General features: G+C 42.3%; 1 protein-coding gene across 1 annotated transcript in view; it reads right to left on the bottom strand.

Annotated features, from left to right (window-relative positions):
- PIP5K1B (phosphatidylinositol-4-phosphate 5-kinase type 1 beta) overlaps positions 1 to 19,317 on the bottom strand; it is a 192,369-nt gene that overhangs the window by 155,682 nt on the left and 17,370 nt on the right. Inside the window, exons 2-3 of the mRNA XM_087822695.1 lie at positions 6,140 to 6,224; positions 868 to 936 (exon numbers count right to left, since the gene is read on the bottom strand). Coding sequence (XP_087678821.1) covers positions 868 to 936 — 69 coding nt within the window. The 5' untranslated portion in view covers positions 6,140 to 6,224. The remainder of the gene's footprint in view (positions 1 to 867; positions 937 to 6,139; positions 6,225 to 19,317) is intronic.

Raw genomic sequence — 19,317 nt, 5'->3', positions numbered from 1 at the left:
TTAAAGGGAAAGAGGGGTAAGGTAATTATCCTGGGAAGTCTGGAAAGAGATTTTTGTGAAGCGAGCTGCAAACACAGAATATGGGAGGCTTAGAAAGGGGTAGGAGAGAATTTTATCTTAAAAATTTTTTTTTCAAATACAAAGGTAGAAAAATGTTTAAAATGTTGGTGGAAAGTAGTGAGCCAGTTAAAGGAGTCACATACGGAACACAGAACACGGCACGTACACAGGGGCTTCTTCTTAGGAATAAGAAGGGTCTTTAAATAACGACCTGCCAATGTTCTACATCACAGCCACTGGTGGGCAGAAAACTGTCCTACAAAGATGTCCATGTCCTAACCCCTGGGGCCTGTGAATATGTTATGTGGCAACCAGGAGTTAAGACTGCAGAGGAAAGCAAGGCCGATCATCAGCTGACTTTACAATAAAGGGGTGACCCTGGATTAGCCAGGAGGGCTCAATGGAATCACCAGGGTTCTTTCAAGCATCAGGGTAACACCGCCTGGGAAAGACAAGCCTTCGCTGGCTCTGGAGTTGGAAGGGAATCATGACACAGGGCGTGCAGGCTGCCTGGGAAAAGCCAGAAAAGACAAGAATATGGACTCTCCCCGTAGGTCCCCCAGAAAGGAAAGCGGCCCTGCTGCCACCTGGATCTCGGCACGGGGAGACCCGCGTCAGACGTGTGACCTACGGAACTGGGGGCTAACCCATTTGTGCCCCATAAGCCATCAAGTCTGAATTTGTTACAGCAGCAACAGAAAACTAAGGTAGTAACTTACATACGAGAACCTAGAACACTATTGACATTCCCAGCAATAAACGCGCTCCTCGTGCTGAACTGACTGCAGAAAATAAACGCTGGCTCACCTTTTTATAGGTCTTCTCTTCGCTTTGTTTGCCAGGTGCTGCATCTCCATTGTCCGCAGCAGACGACATCTGCAAGAAAAAAGTGTTCCTGTGCGAATTCACAACTCGGCTCTGGAATACGATCTGCTAATAATATGGTTCACCAGTGGATCTATTTTGGTTAAGTACATTTTTGTTGTTATTGCTGCTGTCTCCAAGAAAGGAAGAGATTTCTCAGAATACTAAAAAAATCAGTGGTCCCGATCTTTCCAAAATAAATCTGTACTTCTAAATCGTGTTGGTAGTGTGCTTTACTCCATAGGAAAGATGCTATGGAAGTCCAAGCCTATAAAGTTTCTTTCTGCAAAGCCTTTGAAAATGTTTTTTCCTTCTGGTTATAGACGCTTCCTGTAAAAATCTGGAAAGTACCAAAAAATAAGAATCAGAGGACAAAATGACTCAATTCCACTACCCTTGGGCAACTCCACCATTCAGTCTGGTACATGTGTTGCCACCTTTTGTTCCATACCCTTTCATACTAAAAATATTATGATACCATCTTACCCAGCACTTTTCACTGCACGTTTATGTGATAAGCATTTTCCTATTTGATTATAAAAATCTCATTGTAAGAACAGATACCACTGTGCAAACACAACTGTGTGTTATTAAAGGATAGTCGATGTGGCCCAAGGATTTTGCCTCTACAAATGATTATGTTAGGCCTGGCCAGTGTGGCTCAGTTGGCTGGGCGTCATCCCAGGCCCCCGGAGGTTTCGGGTTTGATTTCCAGGCAATGGCACATGCTTGGGCTGTGGGCTCGGTCTCCAGTGGGGCTGCAGAAGGCAGCCGATCAATGTTGCACTTACATGGATGTTTCTCTCTCCCTCCCTCTCCCTTCCTCTCTCTCAAAATCAATAAACTATTCTTTAAAAATATATATATGTATAAATTTATGCTTCTGTCTTTGTCCAACTTCAATGTTTTCTTGGACTAGATACCTAGAAATACTAGGCCATTAAAAAACTGAAAGTTCTAACTGTATACTGCTAAATTACTTTCCAAGAATATATCCATTTACACTGTCAGCAGTGAGTGGGAACTGGTTTCATTACATGCTTAGTAATCATTATTATCATTTTAATTATCTTTTCTAATTTGACAGGTGTAAGAAAGCATCTCCTAATTTTAATATGCATCTCTGAAAATTATTAGTGAAGGTTAACATTGTTTACATACTTTTACTTAAAGCTCTTTGCATTTCTTCTTTTGCGTTTTTCATTGTTTTTGTTCATTCATCTCGTAAGGGTCTTAGTTTTAGTTACTGATTTTTACCTATTGTGGTTATTGATAGTTGTTTCTTTATTGATTTTTATGTATTAATGTTATTAATGTTTCCAAGGACATTATTAATATTTTACTTACTGCTGTCTTTAAATTCATTTGATAATTATGACAGAGAAGTTTTCCGTGTTTCATACTCAAAACTATTGCCTGCCTTTTTGGTTTCTTCCAATGCTTTTAAATAAAATATTTTTTTCCATTGGGAGATACCAGATGTTTAAACATGTATTTCTCTCACTTTTTAATGACAATTTTTTTTCATTTAAATTTTAATGCATTTGAGTTTTTAAAACCACTTACTTATGTGTAAACAAGGACACTACATAATCAGGGAACCATGATATGTAAGGGTTTTATCTGAAACGGCATGAAGAGCATTCTATACACCAAGGAGCAGTAAAACTTCTTTCTCATAAGCCTTTGAAGCACATTTTAAATTTTGGGCTTGTGTAATAAACATAGCATTTGCGAAACCTAAGACTTGCCCAGCCACTTCTCTGCACTGGAACTAAATGCCCGAGTTTACTCACACTGCCATGATCTTGATGTGACTCAAAGACATCCAAGAAAATGAAAGAGCAGACCATGGCAAGCCAACCAGTCAGACCTACTCTCACTGCCCACCAGTCAAATCATTCTCTTAAATTTTCAGTTTGTTTTTGTGTCCATTCGTTCTGTCCCTATGAGAAAAAGTAGTTTTCAAGAACAGATGTTACACACTCTAGTGCTTCCCATGCCGTATCTGCTAAACTCATTTAAAGAATAATTAATTTTTCTAGTCTTTTCATAACAATTTGGTAAGTTTAGAATAATATATTAGTGGAATTAGGATATCTGAAAGGTTGTATGATATCAGGCTCTGGGCCCCATTTCACCCAGAGTAAAAGCCGAAGTCCTTACAGTGGCCTTTGAGGCCCCGTGTCGCTTGCCTGTCCTCTTACTACACCTTCTCTGACCTCAGCTCTTCTGAGTTACTACCCCCTCACTCCCTCTGCTTCAGTTATTTTTGTTCCCCAAACACATCAGAATGTTGCTGCATTACGGCTTTTGCTTTACCTATTCCCTCTGCCTGAACGGTCTTAGCATAAACAGATAAGCATAAACCTCTGCTTATCTCCTTCAGGTCTTTGCTCAAGTGTCACCTCCTGTTTGATGCTTAGCTTGACCATCCTATTTTAAACTGTAACCTGTTCAGCTCCTCCCTGCCCCCACACACTGATCCCCCCTTAGCTCGCCTTGTCTTTCCATTTATCCGTGTCTAACGTACTATAGAGTTTACTTTGTTTGTTAGAGTGGGGTTTTGTTTGTTTTGGTCTGTCTCCTCCTGAAGAATTTACACTCCCCCGAAATAGGAATTTTAGCTTGTTTAGTTCACTAATGTGCCTCAAACATTTAAACTGTACCTGGCACCTAGTAGGTGCTTAATAAATATTTGTAGAATAAATGAATAAATCAGTTGATAAGGAAGATAAGAAGATGCCATTAGGTCAATGTCGGCAGCACTGGTTCCACCTGCCTGCGTGCTTTGCTTGGGAGGAAAGCTGAGCCCTTGAAGGAGGGTGATGAAGACATTACTGAGGAGGCCGACACCCTCTGTCACACTGCATGCAGGACACCTTGAGAGGTGCCAGTGGCGTGGCAACGAGAGATAGTTGGCAATATTAACCTCCTATAACTTCCTCCATAAGTGAAAAGGGCTTTTAGGCTATAGGTTTTTCAGTAGAAATAATCTCCATATGGGATTTAAACCATTTTTTAAACTATAAACTGATACTGAATATGCCACATTTTCATTTTTCTGACATAACTGCTCTCGAACTATCTACAAACTAATTTGGAATTAAATTAAGTTTCAAAAACATGAGAAGGGCTCCTTGATTTTAATCAAATATATGATTATTCATTATTTTTTAGTCATTTTAAAATTTTAAATTAATTTTAGATTTAGAATATTAAAGGTGATACTTGTTTTATGCTAAGAAAAGTAAAACATGTATTTTATTTGACAAAATAAAAAGAAGAAAATAAAACTATCACCTTTAATCCAACTATCCAGAAATAATAATTGTTAATATTTGGCTACTTCACCATTTGATCTTTTCTAAATGTGTTTATTTTTAACAAAACTGGAATTGTATATTGTATACAACTTTGTATTTGCCCTTTTCACTTACCTTTATATCATAAACATTTTTCTGTATCACTAAATAGTAATTAGAAATAATTTCTAATGTCTGAATAATAATATAAATTTTTATCATGATTTAATACTTATTAATGGACATGCCAGATGCATCCTATTTTTCTATTACAAATAAAACTATACTCTGTGTTCTTATTCCAACAGCATGTCTAATTAGAGCTTCCACAGACTCCCAGTACAATGACTACTGGGTAAAACATATCTACTTTATATCTCTGCCAGCACCAAGTATTGTCATTTAAAAACAAACAAACAAGACACTGCCAATTTAACTTTGGGCAAAAATACCATTTTACTTTGCATTTATCTGATTAATAGTAAGGGTTAACATTTCTTGTCATGTTTGTTTCTTTATGTTCCTTTAGCGAATTGTCCATACAAAGCTTTAGCTCATTTCCATATTAGGGTGTGTTTGTGTCTCCAAATTAGTTTGTACTAATGATAGTAAAGAAGAGTAGGGCCAACAGAATGAACACTCCCCTAAAGAATGCCATTTCAGTAACTTCACTTCTAAGACTTTGCAGCTTTTAAAACCCCCAAAACTTCAAGAGCAACTCTGAAGGGTCCTTGAAAAAACAGCCATAATGAGGAGTTGACTAATTGGCATAAATGAAGGACAGACGAAGAGATGGTCTACTTTATTATTTTATAAATCACCCCTGACTGGACAGCAGGGAAGAGGGGGAGAGGAAGAGGTCAACTTCTGTTTTTTAAAAACAATTCCCTTTAAGCAGCACAAAACAGATAATGATAATGAAGGGAAGTCATGAAATGTCACCTAGATGCCAAGGCTTTTTCCTGCAGGGTGATGCTTAACAAAGGTCACACGAACCTATGAACCAAGGCGTCTGTGTGGGAGGCAAAGGCGATGCCTAGGGTGCCCTGGTCAACTGCAAACGGCTATTAAAATGGTGACAGTGGCAACGACTCTTTGTTCCTAGACCTGCTATGTTCCTGCACCAGTTACGTGTATCACTTATAATTATGAAAGCCACAGTAAGTATGGATTAAAATCATTGTTTTCAAAAACTTTATAATCATATATATCTCTGTATGCACATAAAAGGAAGGAGAAAAGAAATTCATAGAAATCCTGGTGATTATCTCTGGATGATGGGATTACGATGCTTTGGGTTTTCATTATATATATGCTATAGTCTTTTCTTAAATTGAATTTACTGGGGTTAAACTAGTTAATAAAATTACATAAGCTTAAGGGGTACAGTTCTGTACTACATCATCCGTATACTGTACTGAGTGTTCAGCATCCCAAGTCAGGTCCCTTTCCATCACCATTTACCCCCCTTCCTTACCCTCTCCTACCCCCCCCCCATTTCCCTCTGGTCATGACCATATTGCTGTCTGCGAGGTGTTTTTGGACCCAGCCCCCTCCCCCCTCTGCTCTGACAGCTGTCAGTCTGTTCTTCGTCCGAGTACCCTGCGGGAAGCACTGCTATATTTAAGTATAAGGAAAACACTACTGCTATTCAAAACTTTAACCACATGCAATAATTAATAGCAGAGACCACATCTCCTGGGTCCCACCCCTTTAGGCATACTGACAGTCACAAAATTTCCTGTTTCCATTTGCTTGCTGCTTATTTTAAATTTGATAATGTCAAAGTTAAAGGTCGTGAACTAGATACACGGTTTAGAATCTTTGTAAACAAGTATAAAATGAAAGAGGTAAGGGCTTTATAACGAGTCAGTAGGCATTAACTTAAAACGTTGACTGTATTTCCTTACCTTAGTAAATGAAATGGCAAGTCATCTGGTGGTGGTGGTGACGGGCAGTCTATTCATTGTTGGGACTGTGTTCCTCCCCGGGTTCCTGTTGAAATAGAATCGCTGGTCACTATTTTTTCCTATCTCCACCTCGTCCCCCCAAAAGGATTACAGGTGGCTACTGGGATACATAAAAGCAATAGGTTAAAACTAAAGTAAAGGAAGGAACGCGTGTGAGAGGAAAACAACGGTGGGGGAGCAAGGTGAGGCCACCGCGCGGCTCTGCCCAGGCCGCAGGCCGCAGGCCGCAGGCCGCGCCACCCACAGGCTCCAGCTGCCCGCCAGGCTCCCAGTGAAGGAACGATCAGCTGCCCCCATGCCCCGCGTCCACGCGACAAAAGCAAACCAGCTGCCCAGGGGAGCCACAGGTAGCGGGGGCTGGGGGCTGGAGCAGGGGTCTCTCCTGTGCTTCTTCCTAAAGGAGGCCCCATGTGGTGTGTGCACAGTTTTTCAACTGTGACTTTCGTAAGGGTCGTTTAGATGACACAACCTCCAATAAGGGTTCACCCAACATCCCTTACTGTAATAATGCTTTTGTACAGAAGAGGTAACTTACTCATGGTAACCAATTTGAAAACAGAGACGTACAAAAGAAAAATGATAAAGACCCGCTTGTATCTCCCCACCCTGAGATAAGCAATGTTAACAGTTTGTTGTATACCCTTCCAAGATCTTCCCTATGCTTGTTCACACACACACACACACACACACACACTTTTTTTCTGCTTATTCTTTCCAATGTTTCATATTTTTTCAAATGTTTATCTGTCTCATTTTTAAATAACTGTAATATATTCCACAAGATGGATATGCCATCGCTCAATCAGCCACTCCCCTCTGGATGACCATTCAGACCGTTTCTGGGTTTGGCGACCAAAACCAGAGCAGGAATAAACAGCCTTATTCAAACACCTTTAAAGTGCTAGTGCTTTCATTTCTGTGGGAAAGAATCCTCCAAGTTGGGCCAAACTCGGTAAGTGCATTGACTGGTTGAAGGACCATAGCTACATTCCTTTCTGTAGAAAGTGTGAAGCAATCGCCCAGTGGTGCGTGGAGAGTGCCCGCCTGTTGACATATTACCAGCACGGGGTGTTTGCCACCTTTACATGTTTGCCAACCTGATGGGCAGATCAGGGCATGCCAGTCATTTTGATTCTTGTTCCCTTGCTGCTAATGGGGCTGATCCTTTTCACAGGTTTACTGGTGATTTATATTTCCAGTTCATGCCCTTTGCCTATTTTAGACTATGCTATTTATCTTTTTTCCTTTTACAATCAACTTGCAAAATATCCCAGGATATGAAACACCAACTCTGCCACATGAATTGTAAGCTACTGTTAATCTTTCAGCTTTATGTGGTCTTGTCATGTAGGTATTTTCAATATCTGCATAGTCAAATATGCTAATTTTTCCTTTATGGACTGTGGATTTATGATCTTACTTGGGCGGGTTCCCCCCCACCTGATGTTATACATGTATTCTCCTATATTTTCCATTTTGAACATAAGATCTTAACTCCAAGTGGAACCTGACCTCATGATCTCCCAGATAGACAACTAATTGCCCCAACATCATTTTCCTTACTAGAAAGGCATGCCACCTATAGCATATATCACCTTTTCCTATGTATCTCAATCTATTTCTGGACTCTTTACTATGTCCCAAAGATTTGCTTATTGATTCCTGAGCTAATATCATATTGTCTTAAATGCAGTAATATGACAATATACTTTGATATCTATTGGTACAGGTTCCCCATACAATTTTTCTTCCAAGATTAGCAATTTTCTCACATTTATATTTTTAGATGGACTTCAAAATCATAATTGATTGATCTGACAATATGTCCCCCTTCCAAGTTGGGCTTCTGACAGGAGTTATATTAAATTTAGACAACTAATTTGGAAGGATTGTTCTTTTTGGAATTTTGAGTTTTCTCATTCAAAATGGGTATAGTTCTGAATTTCTAGAAATATGATATCTTTTACTACCATCTTACTTTTGGGATTTGTCTTATGTCTTACTAAAATCATTCCCAAATATTTCAGTTTGTCATTCTTTTAAATAGGGATTTTTCTGTTTTCATTTTAAACCAGTTATTAACTCACAGAAAGAAAAACAACTGGGTTTCATCTATTATTGTTCACCCAGTCATTTTGCCAAGTCCACTTATAGGATTTTTAAAGATTTTAAGTAGAATCTCAATCACATCACTACAAGTATTTATATAGCTTGTTTCTATGTCTCTTTTTAATGTAGTCACTGGCTCTCTAAAACCATGTTGAGTAGCAGAAATTGAGAAACAGTAGTAGTGCCAGGCATTTATAACATAATCCTGCAGTAGCTGCCATCCAACATGATGCTTTTGTTTGTTTGAGAGCATAGTAAGTTTTTTCTGCTACATCCTAATTTAATTTAATTTTATTAGGAATGTCTACTACATTATATCAAATGTGTTTTTTGCATCAGTTGATATAATAACCATACATTGTTCTTTATTCTGTTGTATCAACATGTAACATTGAGAGATTTCCTTGTATCTCTAGAACAAGCACTAACTTGGATTTAATTTGCTACCATTTTAAAAAGGGTATTTTCATGATTGAAATGAAGTGATTGTTATCACATCTTTTTCAGGCTTTGGTATTAGGAATTAATACTTTTCATAAAGTTGGAAGGTTTTCTCTTTTTATATGCACTCAGATTTTTTTTATGATTAATTTCTTGGAATTTAAAACCTCTTAGTCAACATGGTGCTGCTGTTTCAAGAAATCTTAATCAATAATTTAGAGTCCACAGTCCCGTTATGGTCATTTATTCAGCCTTGGCCGTAAGTTTTATAAGGTCCTTTGCTCATTGTTGTTGCTTTGGCTCCTCACCTTCCCGTATCCCGACACCCTGTTCGGATTCAATTTTCATTTGGTTGGAACACTTCTCAGAAGTGACACATGGATGGTCCACTCTGAGACACTCCATGTCCACGTCCAGTGTTACTCCAACGTCTTTCTTTCCTCCTCATATATGACTGCATCTCTTGACCAGTACCGGATTCTTGGCTCACAGCCCTTCCATCTCTCTATCAATATGGTATTGATGTCGTCTTCTTTCTTGGCTTACAGATAAGTAATTTCAAGCTAGTCTGATGCTCCTGTCTTGGTAACTTACTGGTTTTCTCTGCCTAGAAACCCATGAAAGTTTTCCCTTTTAACAGTTAAAAAATCCTATAGGGATAGATGTATTTTTATTAATCCTGCTCTTTAAAGGGAAGCTGAAAAGAAGTTATTACATAGAGATCTGATGAGTTGACTTAAACCATGAATAATATTTAGGCTATCTAGATGAAGAATGAACAGAATGCACAGCTCTCAGGCAGTATTTCATGAATATTGTTTCTCATAACCAACTGTTGATAAGAATTGGATGGTGAAGCACTGAAAGTTATAGTCTCTGGCAACAGCCCGGAATGTAGAAATTCTAGTGGCCAAGTAAGGGAATAATCATAAGACTCAGGTCTCCTTGGGAAATGTATTCATATGGAATCTAACACGAGACTCCCAGTGTGAACTTATTTTCTTAAATTATTTCTGACATTAAATAGAGCCAACTTATGGTGTCATATGGTTAGACTGTTAAGACACCAGCTCCGCTAACATTAATATATGCCAGGAAAGGATATATTATTTTTACTATTTTATTGCTTATCTATTGGTATCTAGTATCTGGATTCTGTTAGCTTCAGAAAGAAATAGCTTACCGTATTTCAATGCTTTCTACATTTCTACGTTTTCCTCAATTTGAGGGAAGGGGGGATACTATCATTTATTCAGTCACAACTATGTGTGAGATGCTGTCAAATATATGATCTCATTTAACTCTGCAAATGATCCCTTGACATTCTCCAATTTAGCTTGTGCTGTTCTGACACTTATAATGGACTGTCCTGTAACATCCATGGGATGTAGTCATTTTAAATTTTGCCAAGGCTCTTGCTGTGAGTTTGTAGAAGTAAAGCCCTTAGTGGGTGAATGAACATAGGGGACGCCCCCCAGCACGCAGCCTGGGTTTGCTGTTCTCTATACCAATGCTGGGCATTAGAACCACCTGGGGAGCTTTTTGAAAATTCAGATTGTTGGGCCATGCACCAAAAACAACTAAATCACTACCGCTGCATGGTGAGTCTGGGGAATCAGTGTTTTCAGCATGCTTCATAGGCGTGGGATCATCGAAGCTACTCTGACTAGCAAAGGCAATAAAAGATGTTTTTTCACTTCAAAAGAGTTGTCAGGGTCCAGCAGGGAAAACAGAAACCATTCTGGGTGTGTTAAAGAGAGGAAATTTAATACATAGTATTAGTTATAAAAGTGATGGGTGAGCTGAAAAGTTAAGCAAGAGATGGTGATGACATGCAGAGATTAACATCAGCAGGAAGCCACTGTTGCTTTTAGAGTTAGAGGCACACCAAGAGGAGGGGCTGGTAACAGATCTCAAAAGCTGGAGGTAGCTGATAAAGTAATATTGAATGTCAACTGAAGCTGAAGGTATCCGCTGGGTCCGGACCATCTTGGTGAGGGCTGACTGGCAGCAGTTGGGACTACGGAAGGAAGGGCATGTTTGGAGGCATGGAGGAAACAGTCATTGTTGGAGACACCACCCAAGACAGAGTGAGTGGGGACAACACCTGGATTCTCCCTCACACCCTCTAGCCGCCAATACCCGTCTACAGCTTCCATCGGACACGGGGAGCCTGAGAAATGCATCCTACAGGGGATGGCTGCCCTGGGATACAGAACAGGGGAAGAGTGAGGAATGGCTCTGAGGACAAACAGGCCAACAATGGGCCACAGAATGAGATATAAAACTGTCAGGAAAGTGGAAAAGCAGATATGAGCTAATGATATAAGCAAGAAACATGAGTCTCAAAGGAAATGTGGACTGGGAGGTAGGTTAGGAGCTATTTTTGTGACTGGGGATTTTCAAAGGACTCAAACAGACCATTACAAAGTGGCTAGGGTCTACTGAAGCCTCTTCGTTAAGTGCAGGAGTGAGGCTGTGCCTGGGGATAACCTGCCTGGGGTCAAGTCAGAGGTGGCGAGCTTGAGATTTGATCAGAGTTGTCTCTTTCCCCCATACCACCCACTCTCTCCTAGTTCTTTGACAACACAATTGTAAGAGTCTAATAAATATTGAAGTGCAGTTTTTCAATTCATAATGCCATAGAAAGGTTAGCCAGAAATACTAATTTCTGTAACGATTTCTTGTAAGACTTGTTCTACATCAGTGAGTCTCAACCTAGAGGGCATTCCTGAGTTTACAAAGTGGCAGGGGAGATTTTAAAAACTCTATATTACCAAAAGTTCCAGATATATTGCACCTAGGGGCCATATTCAAGTTGCTCAGCGGCAACCCTTTCAACCTCTAATTCTCCAGCTAGTGCCATAGAAGTTGGTATATTTTTAATTCACCACAGATGAGATTGGTCCTCATGCAAGACCAAATGAGGGGGGAAATGACTAATTACCTAATTACCCAGGTAAGTAGGCCAGCATGTAGATGCAAGAGGTGAGGGACACTAGCCATGAGTCCTTGCTGGTCTTCCCATAAAAACAAACGCTTCCTTAAACACTGATGAAGCAAACTACAAGCACCCATGGGAAGAACACTGCAATTCATCTCTGAAGGTTTGGGTTTTATGTCCATCTCTGCTACTAACTCTCTGTGACCTTGGCCTCTCATCCACTTCTCTTCTACCATGAATTTTGCTGACTCCATTAGGTAGTGCTTCTGGTTTGGTGCCATTGCCAAGTCTCTTGGGTAGAGCCTCACCTCAGATCCTCCTTGGAATGAGGAGGAGACTCACTCATTATTTGACCATCATGAGTGCAGCTTGCCCTATGGGAACTGATCTTCCACAAGATAGCCACATTCAAAGGTTCACGCCATTCAGGCTGCACATGGTAACATTTCCTAGAACATTTCCCCATAAAGACAGCAATGAAAAAATAATTTTGGCCTTGGTCCTAGCTGAATGTTAATGTTAATCATTTACGGTTAAATTATGCTCTTCTGAGTTCATTTTCAGTATCTGCCAGCAAATTAATTCACTCTCACATTCATTCAACAAACATTTATTGAGTATTATATGCCAGGCAATGGTCCTGGAGCCATAAATGCAAAGGCAGATCCTAGTCTTCAAAGAAGTCACATCAAAGGGATTAAGAAGTACAGATGGGTAGGTACAAAATAGTCATGGCATGTAAAGTACAGCATAGAGAACACAGTCAGTAATATTTTTTAAATTTCTTGGGGTGACATTGGTTAATAAAATTATATAGGTTTCAGGGGTATAATTCTATACTACATCATCTGTATATTGTATTGTGTTCATCACCCCAGGCAACAATATTGTAGTAACTATGTATGGTGCCAGGTGGGTACTGGAAATACTGGGGAGAACATTTTGTGAAGTATATGATTGTCGAACCAAGATGCTGTACACCTGAAACTAATACAAAGTAACACTGAATGTAAACTGTAATTGAAATAAAAAGAGAAACAAACAAACAAAAAATTTCACATCAACAGGAGAGAGAGATGTGGGGACAGCTACAATACAATGTGACATGTGCTGTACTCTGGGTTCTCAGAGGAGAAACTGCCCAAGTCAGCCCGTGGGGATCGTGGAAAGCTTCCTTTATGAGGGACACTGGATGGGACTTAGAGAAGTTGTCCCAGGAAACCAGGTTGGGGGGGGGGGTGAGGAAAATGCCCGGCAGCCTGGCTGTTGCTTAGAGAAAGACCCAACATGAAGAGGTCTTCAGCATGTTTTCATGGGTGTGCTCTGAGATCAAGGGGCTTGCGTTTAAATAATCTGCCCAGAAGGAGCCCGAGGTTTAGGATATTCCCTAAGGGGTTATGGACAGCCTTCTGGATCCCGCATTCCACCTATAATCGTGAGTCCCTGTTCAATCCTCTGCCTGAGTAAAAACGCATTTCTGAAAGTGTATATGGACTCACGGAAACCTCAAAAGCCATTCTTAGGAAAACGTTGGCCTTGTGAATAGTTTGCTCGGGAGGTAAGGATTATTGCGGGCCTTCTTCCAGGGTATGCCACAAAACAGCAGGAAAAATCTAAGGCTTAAAAATGCGATGGGTTATTTTCCAAGGCTGAAATAGAAGCGGCAAAAATAAACCAAACTGAAAACACCTTTGACGTTGTTTCCAAAGTATAAATGTCTATATTTTTCAGACCAGGAGAAATTTCTGCTGTGCTAAGAAAGCATAGGCTCAGATTTATTTCCTCAAAATATCTGCATAGACTCTCAATGAAATGCAGAAAATCTTCACATTAAATATTTGATAGTGGAGGACACCTATACGCACGTATGTTCAGACACCTGGTAGGTTCCACATTTGTATGCTCAGAAGCTGTAAAACTAGAACCACGGTGCTCTTGTAGTCAATGTATAGGTTCCCTATTCTTACTGCTGAGATTAATTTACAGGAGGTTTCATTTCATGTATCTAATATTTATATAACAAGCTACTGTCCAAACCAATTCCAAATGATGGCACCTGCTAGCTGTGAATCCAATTTGAGACCAATCAAAACAAATTGCAGGGCTCTTAGATTCTCTCATAAAGCACATTCATCAACTTGCAGAATGGTTCTCACACAGCAAATAAACCGAATAGCTATATTATAAATGCCATGACAAAAGGCGCAGCATAAAATGAACCACTTGTAATTCATTTTCCCAACAAACATGCTAAAAGAATTCTCAAGTCTTTTCAAACCAAGTCTTCACTGCAATCAGACAGAAGAAAGGACCCATGAAAACAACTGAGGGACATGTTGCTTTCAGACCAGTGTAACTCACAGTCTTTTCTGAAATTGCCATTATTGCACAATCTTCTCCTGTCTGGATTTTCATTTTAAATACACAAAGACACATAGCATGTGATGGTGTGTGTTTGGTGGTAGTGTTGGGAGGTGGCAGAAGAAAGCTGAGAGTCAGTAGAGTAAATACACACGGGGTCATGAGACCTGACCTTCCACTGGGCATATGGGAAAGAATCCATGAAGACTTAACAAGCACTGTTACTTTTTTGTTTCTTCCCAGAGACATCAGGGGTCATCACTAAAGATCTCACAAAGTTGAACTCTTTGCCTCTATATAATACTCAATTTTTTTCTTCCCCAGATTTTGCTAGACATTTGACACCACATAGACTTCCCAATATTATACTTTTACTACATTGTAAAATTTCTTATTGTTTTCATTTACTAGATTATGCTTTCTGTCCACCTTTTATTGTTCAGCTATTTTCCTCCTGCTAAGAGTATATGCCTCGAGGATTATTCAATTATTACAATAATAGCTGTATAAACCATACATGAATTAAAGCCAGTTAATGACCGGTAGAAAATGTTTGGACTCAGATGTAAATAACCAAAATCTATTTGGTTTTGCTCCTGCAGCAGTTTTACAAGGCATTTCTGGGCCTATTTCATCTTCTTTTGAGAAAGTCAGAACACTGATCTCCTTCCTGTATGCCCCAAATACAAAAGACAGCTGGTAGTTTACCCCAAAGAACGTCCTCTGAATGAGGCGTTTGGGGGGGCTGTGTGTCTGTGGGGAGGTCTGAAAAAACACAGAGGGTTAGGTAAGAGCGCAAAAGAAATGCACTGCCAGAGGGGATGGAGAATGCTGAAAACAGTAGAAAAAGATTGAGCAGGAGAAAAATGTTGTCCAACCAAACATTCTCTGTATGTCTGGACAAATAACTTAATTGTCAACACAATAAAAGTGGTATCAATCAAATATAAATGTCTGGATAGAGCGAAAACAGTAAAGAGGTGACCACAGATGACACATCCTCACCCAGAAGGGTCTTTACTGAGCCTTTCCCAGCACCCCCGTGTACGGGGCTCTGGGGAAAGGACAACGAGTCAGATGGCCCTGTTGTCAAGGCAATTAAAAGGGAAGCCAGAACGCCGGCCCAGGGAGTAATGGGAGAGCCTTTAACAGGATTAGGAGTTGATGCTTTTTGCTTGGCTTTGCCTCTAACAAGTATTCACTTATCACAGTCAGAGGGCTGACATGGAATGTTCTAAAATATGCAATAAAAAATTTAAAAGTTTAAAAATAAATCCAAGGCCAAGAGATCATAAATCAGCTATTAATCACTGATATTAAATTTCCCAAGTGTTTGATATGTGTTTGGCTCTGTACAGGTCTGAGACATATCCAGCAGAGAGCTGTTTTCAACCAATAATTTAATGGGAGAATCAAGACTCGAAGGGGTTGTCCAGAGGAGAGGGAGGTGACAGAGGTCTAGAGCAAGCAGTCCTAAGGGATGGACGAGATGTCAGGGCGGGAGGGAGGAGCAGCAGGTAGAAGGGAATGGCTGGTCTGTCCGGGAAAGACATGCCTGGTGGGAGAGCAGGGTTCCCACCCAATGATGGGAAATCAAGCTGGAGACAGCGATTAGTCCCTGGCTAGACGACCTTGGAGCCAACCCTGGGTATGACAAATTAGGGAACATCTGCTGCAGGCTTTTGAGTAGTAGGCCAGTAAGATCTTTGCTTAACAGAAGACAAGATGAAACGAGAAGGTAAGTGCAGATCTGAAGCGTGAACCTGGCAGCTGCTGCAGGCATCATGGTGCTGAGAACCCGGATGACCGAGATCAAGCTGGACACTGAGAGGAAGGAGCCCTGTGTGGTGTCAACAACGTAACTTCCTCAGAACCTGGGCGCCGACCGGGTCTGAGGGAATATGGGGTTACATCCAGGATGACTAAGTTTTCAAGCTTCATTAACTAGAGGATCATGGGAGCTGTAGGAGCAGCTGTCTCCCTGCCCAGGTGTGCCCTTCGCCACCCATCTCAGCCTTGATATAAACTGGGGAGGGACAAGTGACTCAGGCTACATGGCCGGATTATCCACGTTGAGAACTTTTCCACAACACAGGGACTGGGTGGGTCAGCAGGCGTTGGGCCTTAGACTTGCCCTGTCAGGTAGTCACAGAAGAGTAAATCTAAGAACTGTAAGAATTTTTCAGATGGTAGAAAGATGCACAAAGCCCCATTTTTCCAGACAGATAAGCAGAGATAGTGCTACTGCCTGACAACATCCAGACCCGTGAATCTAGCCATACTCCCCAGCTAGCAGCTGGGTTCTGGGAGGGCCCCTGCATCTTAACAATACACCCACCCTTCACTGGAGCTCTCTGTGGGGCTTCTAATCCTTACAGCCAAACCCTCCTTGACTAAGACAGAAAATATGCTATGGACAAGTTGCCATAGGTTTAACTGAGATCATCACCCTCTCCTCTGAGCCACACCCTAAAGGGAGAGGTGGTGACAACGTGGTGGTCACGGACTGGCTCTGGAGGCGGACTTCCCTGCTTCGCCAGCTGTATGGCCTCTTCAAGTCACTTAATCTGTGTGCCTTTGTTCCTCACAGGGCAGTTGTGAGCAGTGTGCAATATGTAAAGTACTTACAGTGTCCCTTGGACAGAGTATACACTCCATAGATTTAGCATCATCATCATCATCATCATCATCATCATCAGCTACTCTCACCAGCTAAAGCACTGAGAGACAGAGCAGATCCTTCACTGCTCTGCTTCCAAACTTCCTGAGGATGCAGAAGAGGGTCAGAGCATTCAAGGTCCTGCCCAGCTTGGGCTCACTGCTCCCCTGCAGACCCTCGCCCCCTCTCAGAGGTGGAAGGTGACCTTCTGCACACTGAGCCCTGCCCACGTGCTCCCTCTCAAGCCTCGGGAGAGCAAGCTCTTCCACAGCATGGAGGGTTCTCGAAGCCCTGGCCTGTGCCCACAGTGTTTGTTCAACTTGAAACGGCCTCTCCGTGACCCTGTGTATCAGTCAAGTGTCTCTGCTCTCTGAGGACGTCCTTGAGTCCCTCCATCCAGGAAGAACACAGTGCTTTCCTGGCTGTGCTTTCGTAACCCTCCGTCAACCACTTACATCTTGGTGTTTACGTGACCCCAGACTGCCTCATCCTATTAACAATAATCATTATGACTTATGCATATGGAGCACTTCTTTGTGCCAGGCACTGTTAGAAGTACTACAGGAATTAACTTACTTAATTCGCCCAATAACTCCAAGTAACAGGTTTCTGTTATTACCCTCATTTTACAGATGAGAAAACTGAGGCACAGAGAGGTTAAATAACTTGTCAGAATTCACATGGTTAGTAAGTGGCAGCCCAGGGTGGGAGCACATGGCTCTCCACATCCAAAGTGGGGCTCTTAACCAGTCGGTCAGTGCTGTCTATTTTAGGACTTAGCCGCTTTCCTTAAGTCCCCTACCTGACAATCTCGACATCCTGCCTCCTGCTTCACAGAGGGATGAATGGCCCCTTCATTTGCTGCCTTTTCCGCCTGAGAATTCACGAGCACTGATTCCCATCCTCTCTTCTCTAATGCACAGCTAAGGAGTGTTGTGTCCCCTCCAACACACACCTCTCTGGAGCCCTCTCTCCATCACACATCATTCTACCTGGATTGCCACCCTCTTACTCTCATCTGACTTTTTACCTTCAGAATATGAGCATGTCAAGTCCTTCCTGAGACCCTTCCTCTGCCATCTCTCCTTCACCCTGACGTTGCCCTCTGGCCGCAACCCTCTCTCGCTCCCCACACACTCAGGTCAAATCCTCCAAAGGCTAGCGTCCACTCCCTGCCTTCACTTACCCCTCTCCCATGCTCTTTTGGACACACAGCCATCTGGCCTCCCTACAACCACCCACAGTTCGCACGTAGACTCCTTGTTGTTTTGGCAACACAGTTCCATTCATTATTTTCCTGGACTTCTCTGAAGCGCTGACCTGGGAGTACCCTGCACACAGTGGGCACTGACATCTCTGTTGAACTGACAAAGACCAGTCCTCCTTCCCTGCGAGCCCCACATGGCCAACACTGTCATCTGCCTGCCCCAATCCCTTCCTTCTCATGTTCTTTGCTAACAGAAGTCTGGTTTTGTTTTGGGAGGTAATGTGGTCAGTCAAGCAAGCAAAACAGAAACGCGTATTCCCAGAAGTTCTGGAACGAGATGCCGGTCGACATTTATGTCCTGAGGAACTTAAAGAGGCAAACATGGGTGGCCTGGGCATTTCTGCCACTTGTCATTTGCGCTGTGCCCTTTCTTCCACGGAGCGCGGGCAAGGACTGCATGCACGCCTGGCTTTCCTTTCCTGCTATCCCTGGCTTTCCCCACCTCTCTGGAAGCGTCTCGGTCCCTTTGGCAGGCTCCCTTTTCCTTGGCTGCCTTCTAAAGAGTCATGTTCCTCAGGGTCTTCTGTATTCTTCTCACTTCTGAATAATCTCTTCCACTACCAATGGGTTCAACGGCAACCCACCCGTCATAACTCCCAAACACCTCTTGAGTCCAGGTCTCCTTCCTGAGCTCTAGACTGACCTTTTCAATCACTTTCAGGGTTCCGACAGTGTCTTACGGCACCATAAATTCTATATACTCCAACTGCAGTTTACTATAACCCACCCGCGCAGAGAAGGCCACCATCACCCACCTCGCTGTCCAAACCAGAAATCGAGAGGCCGTCCCGGCTTCTCCTTAGCCCCATCCTACAGCCCGCCCAAGGCCTTTCCGATCAGTCTCCTTAATGTTCTTTGATTCTGACTCTTTCCTGGCATTTTCCCTGAGACTGTTTTCCCTGAGACTTCATTTCCTGCACAGATCTCCTCAGCCTCCTAAACTGTCTGCCTCATTTGCTAAAGGGGCCTTTCTACACTGCTAATCTGCGGATGCCACTCTCCTTTACAGTCCTACGGTGGCCTCCCCCTGCTTTGACCTCTCATGGCCTGGCGTCTTTAACCATTCCACTTGCTGCCCGCCCCTCAGGGCTGCAGCCATATGGGGTGACTCAGCTCCCAGCAGCCAGGGCCCTCTCCCGCCGGCCCCCTGCCTTCGTATTGGCCCCGGAGCCCCAGGGTCCGCTGCCCTCGCTCCCCGGCTATCCCTGTCCAGGGAGATGCAGCTCAGGCATCACCTCCTCCTATGAATCCTCTCTTAGTCCCCTGAAGCCAGGGTCCAGGGCCTCCCCTCTGTGCTCCCAGGCACCCTGCCCATATTGTGACACTTACTGACTATA

This window comes from Miniopterus natalensis, chromosome 12 (assembly GCF_054644295.1).
Source record: "Miniopterus natalensis isolate mMinNat1 chromosome 12, mMinNat1.hap1, whole genome shotgun sequence".
Taxonomy (NCBI): Eukaryota; Metazoa; Chordata; class Mammalia; order Chiroptera; family Miniopteridae; genus Miniopterus; species Miniopterus natalensis.
This window is presented reverse-complemented; position numbering and strand designations above follow the sequence as displayed.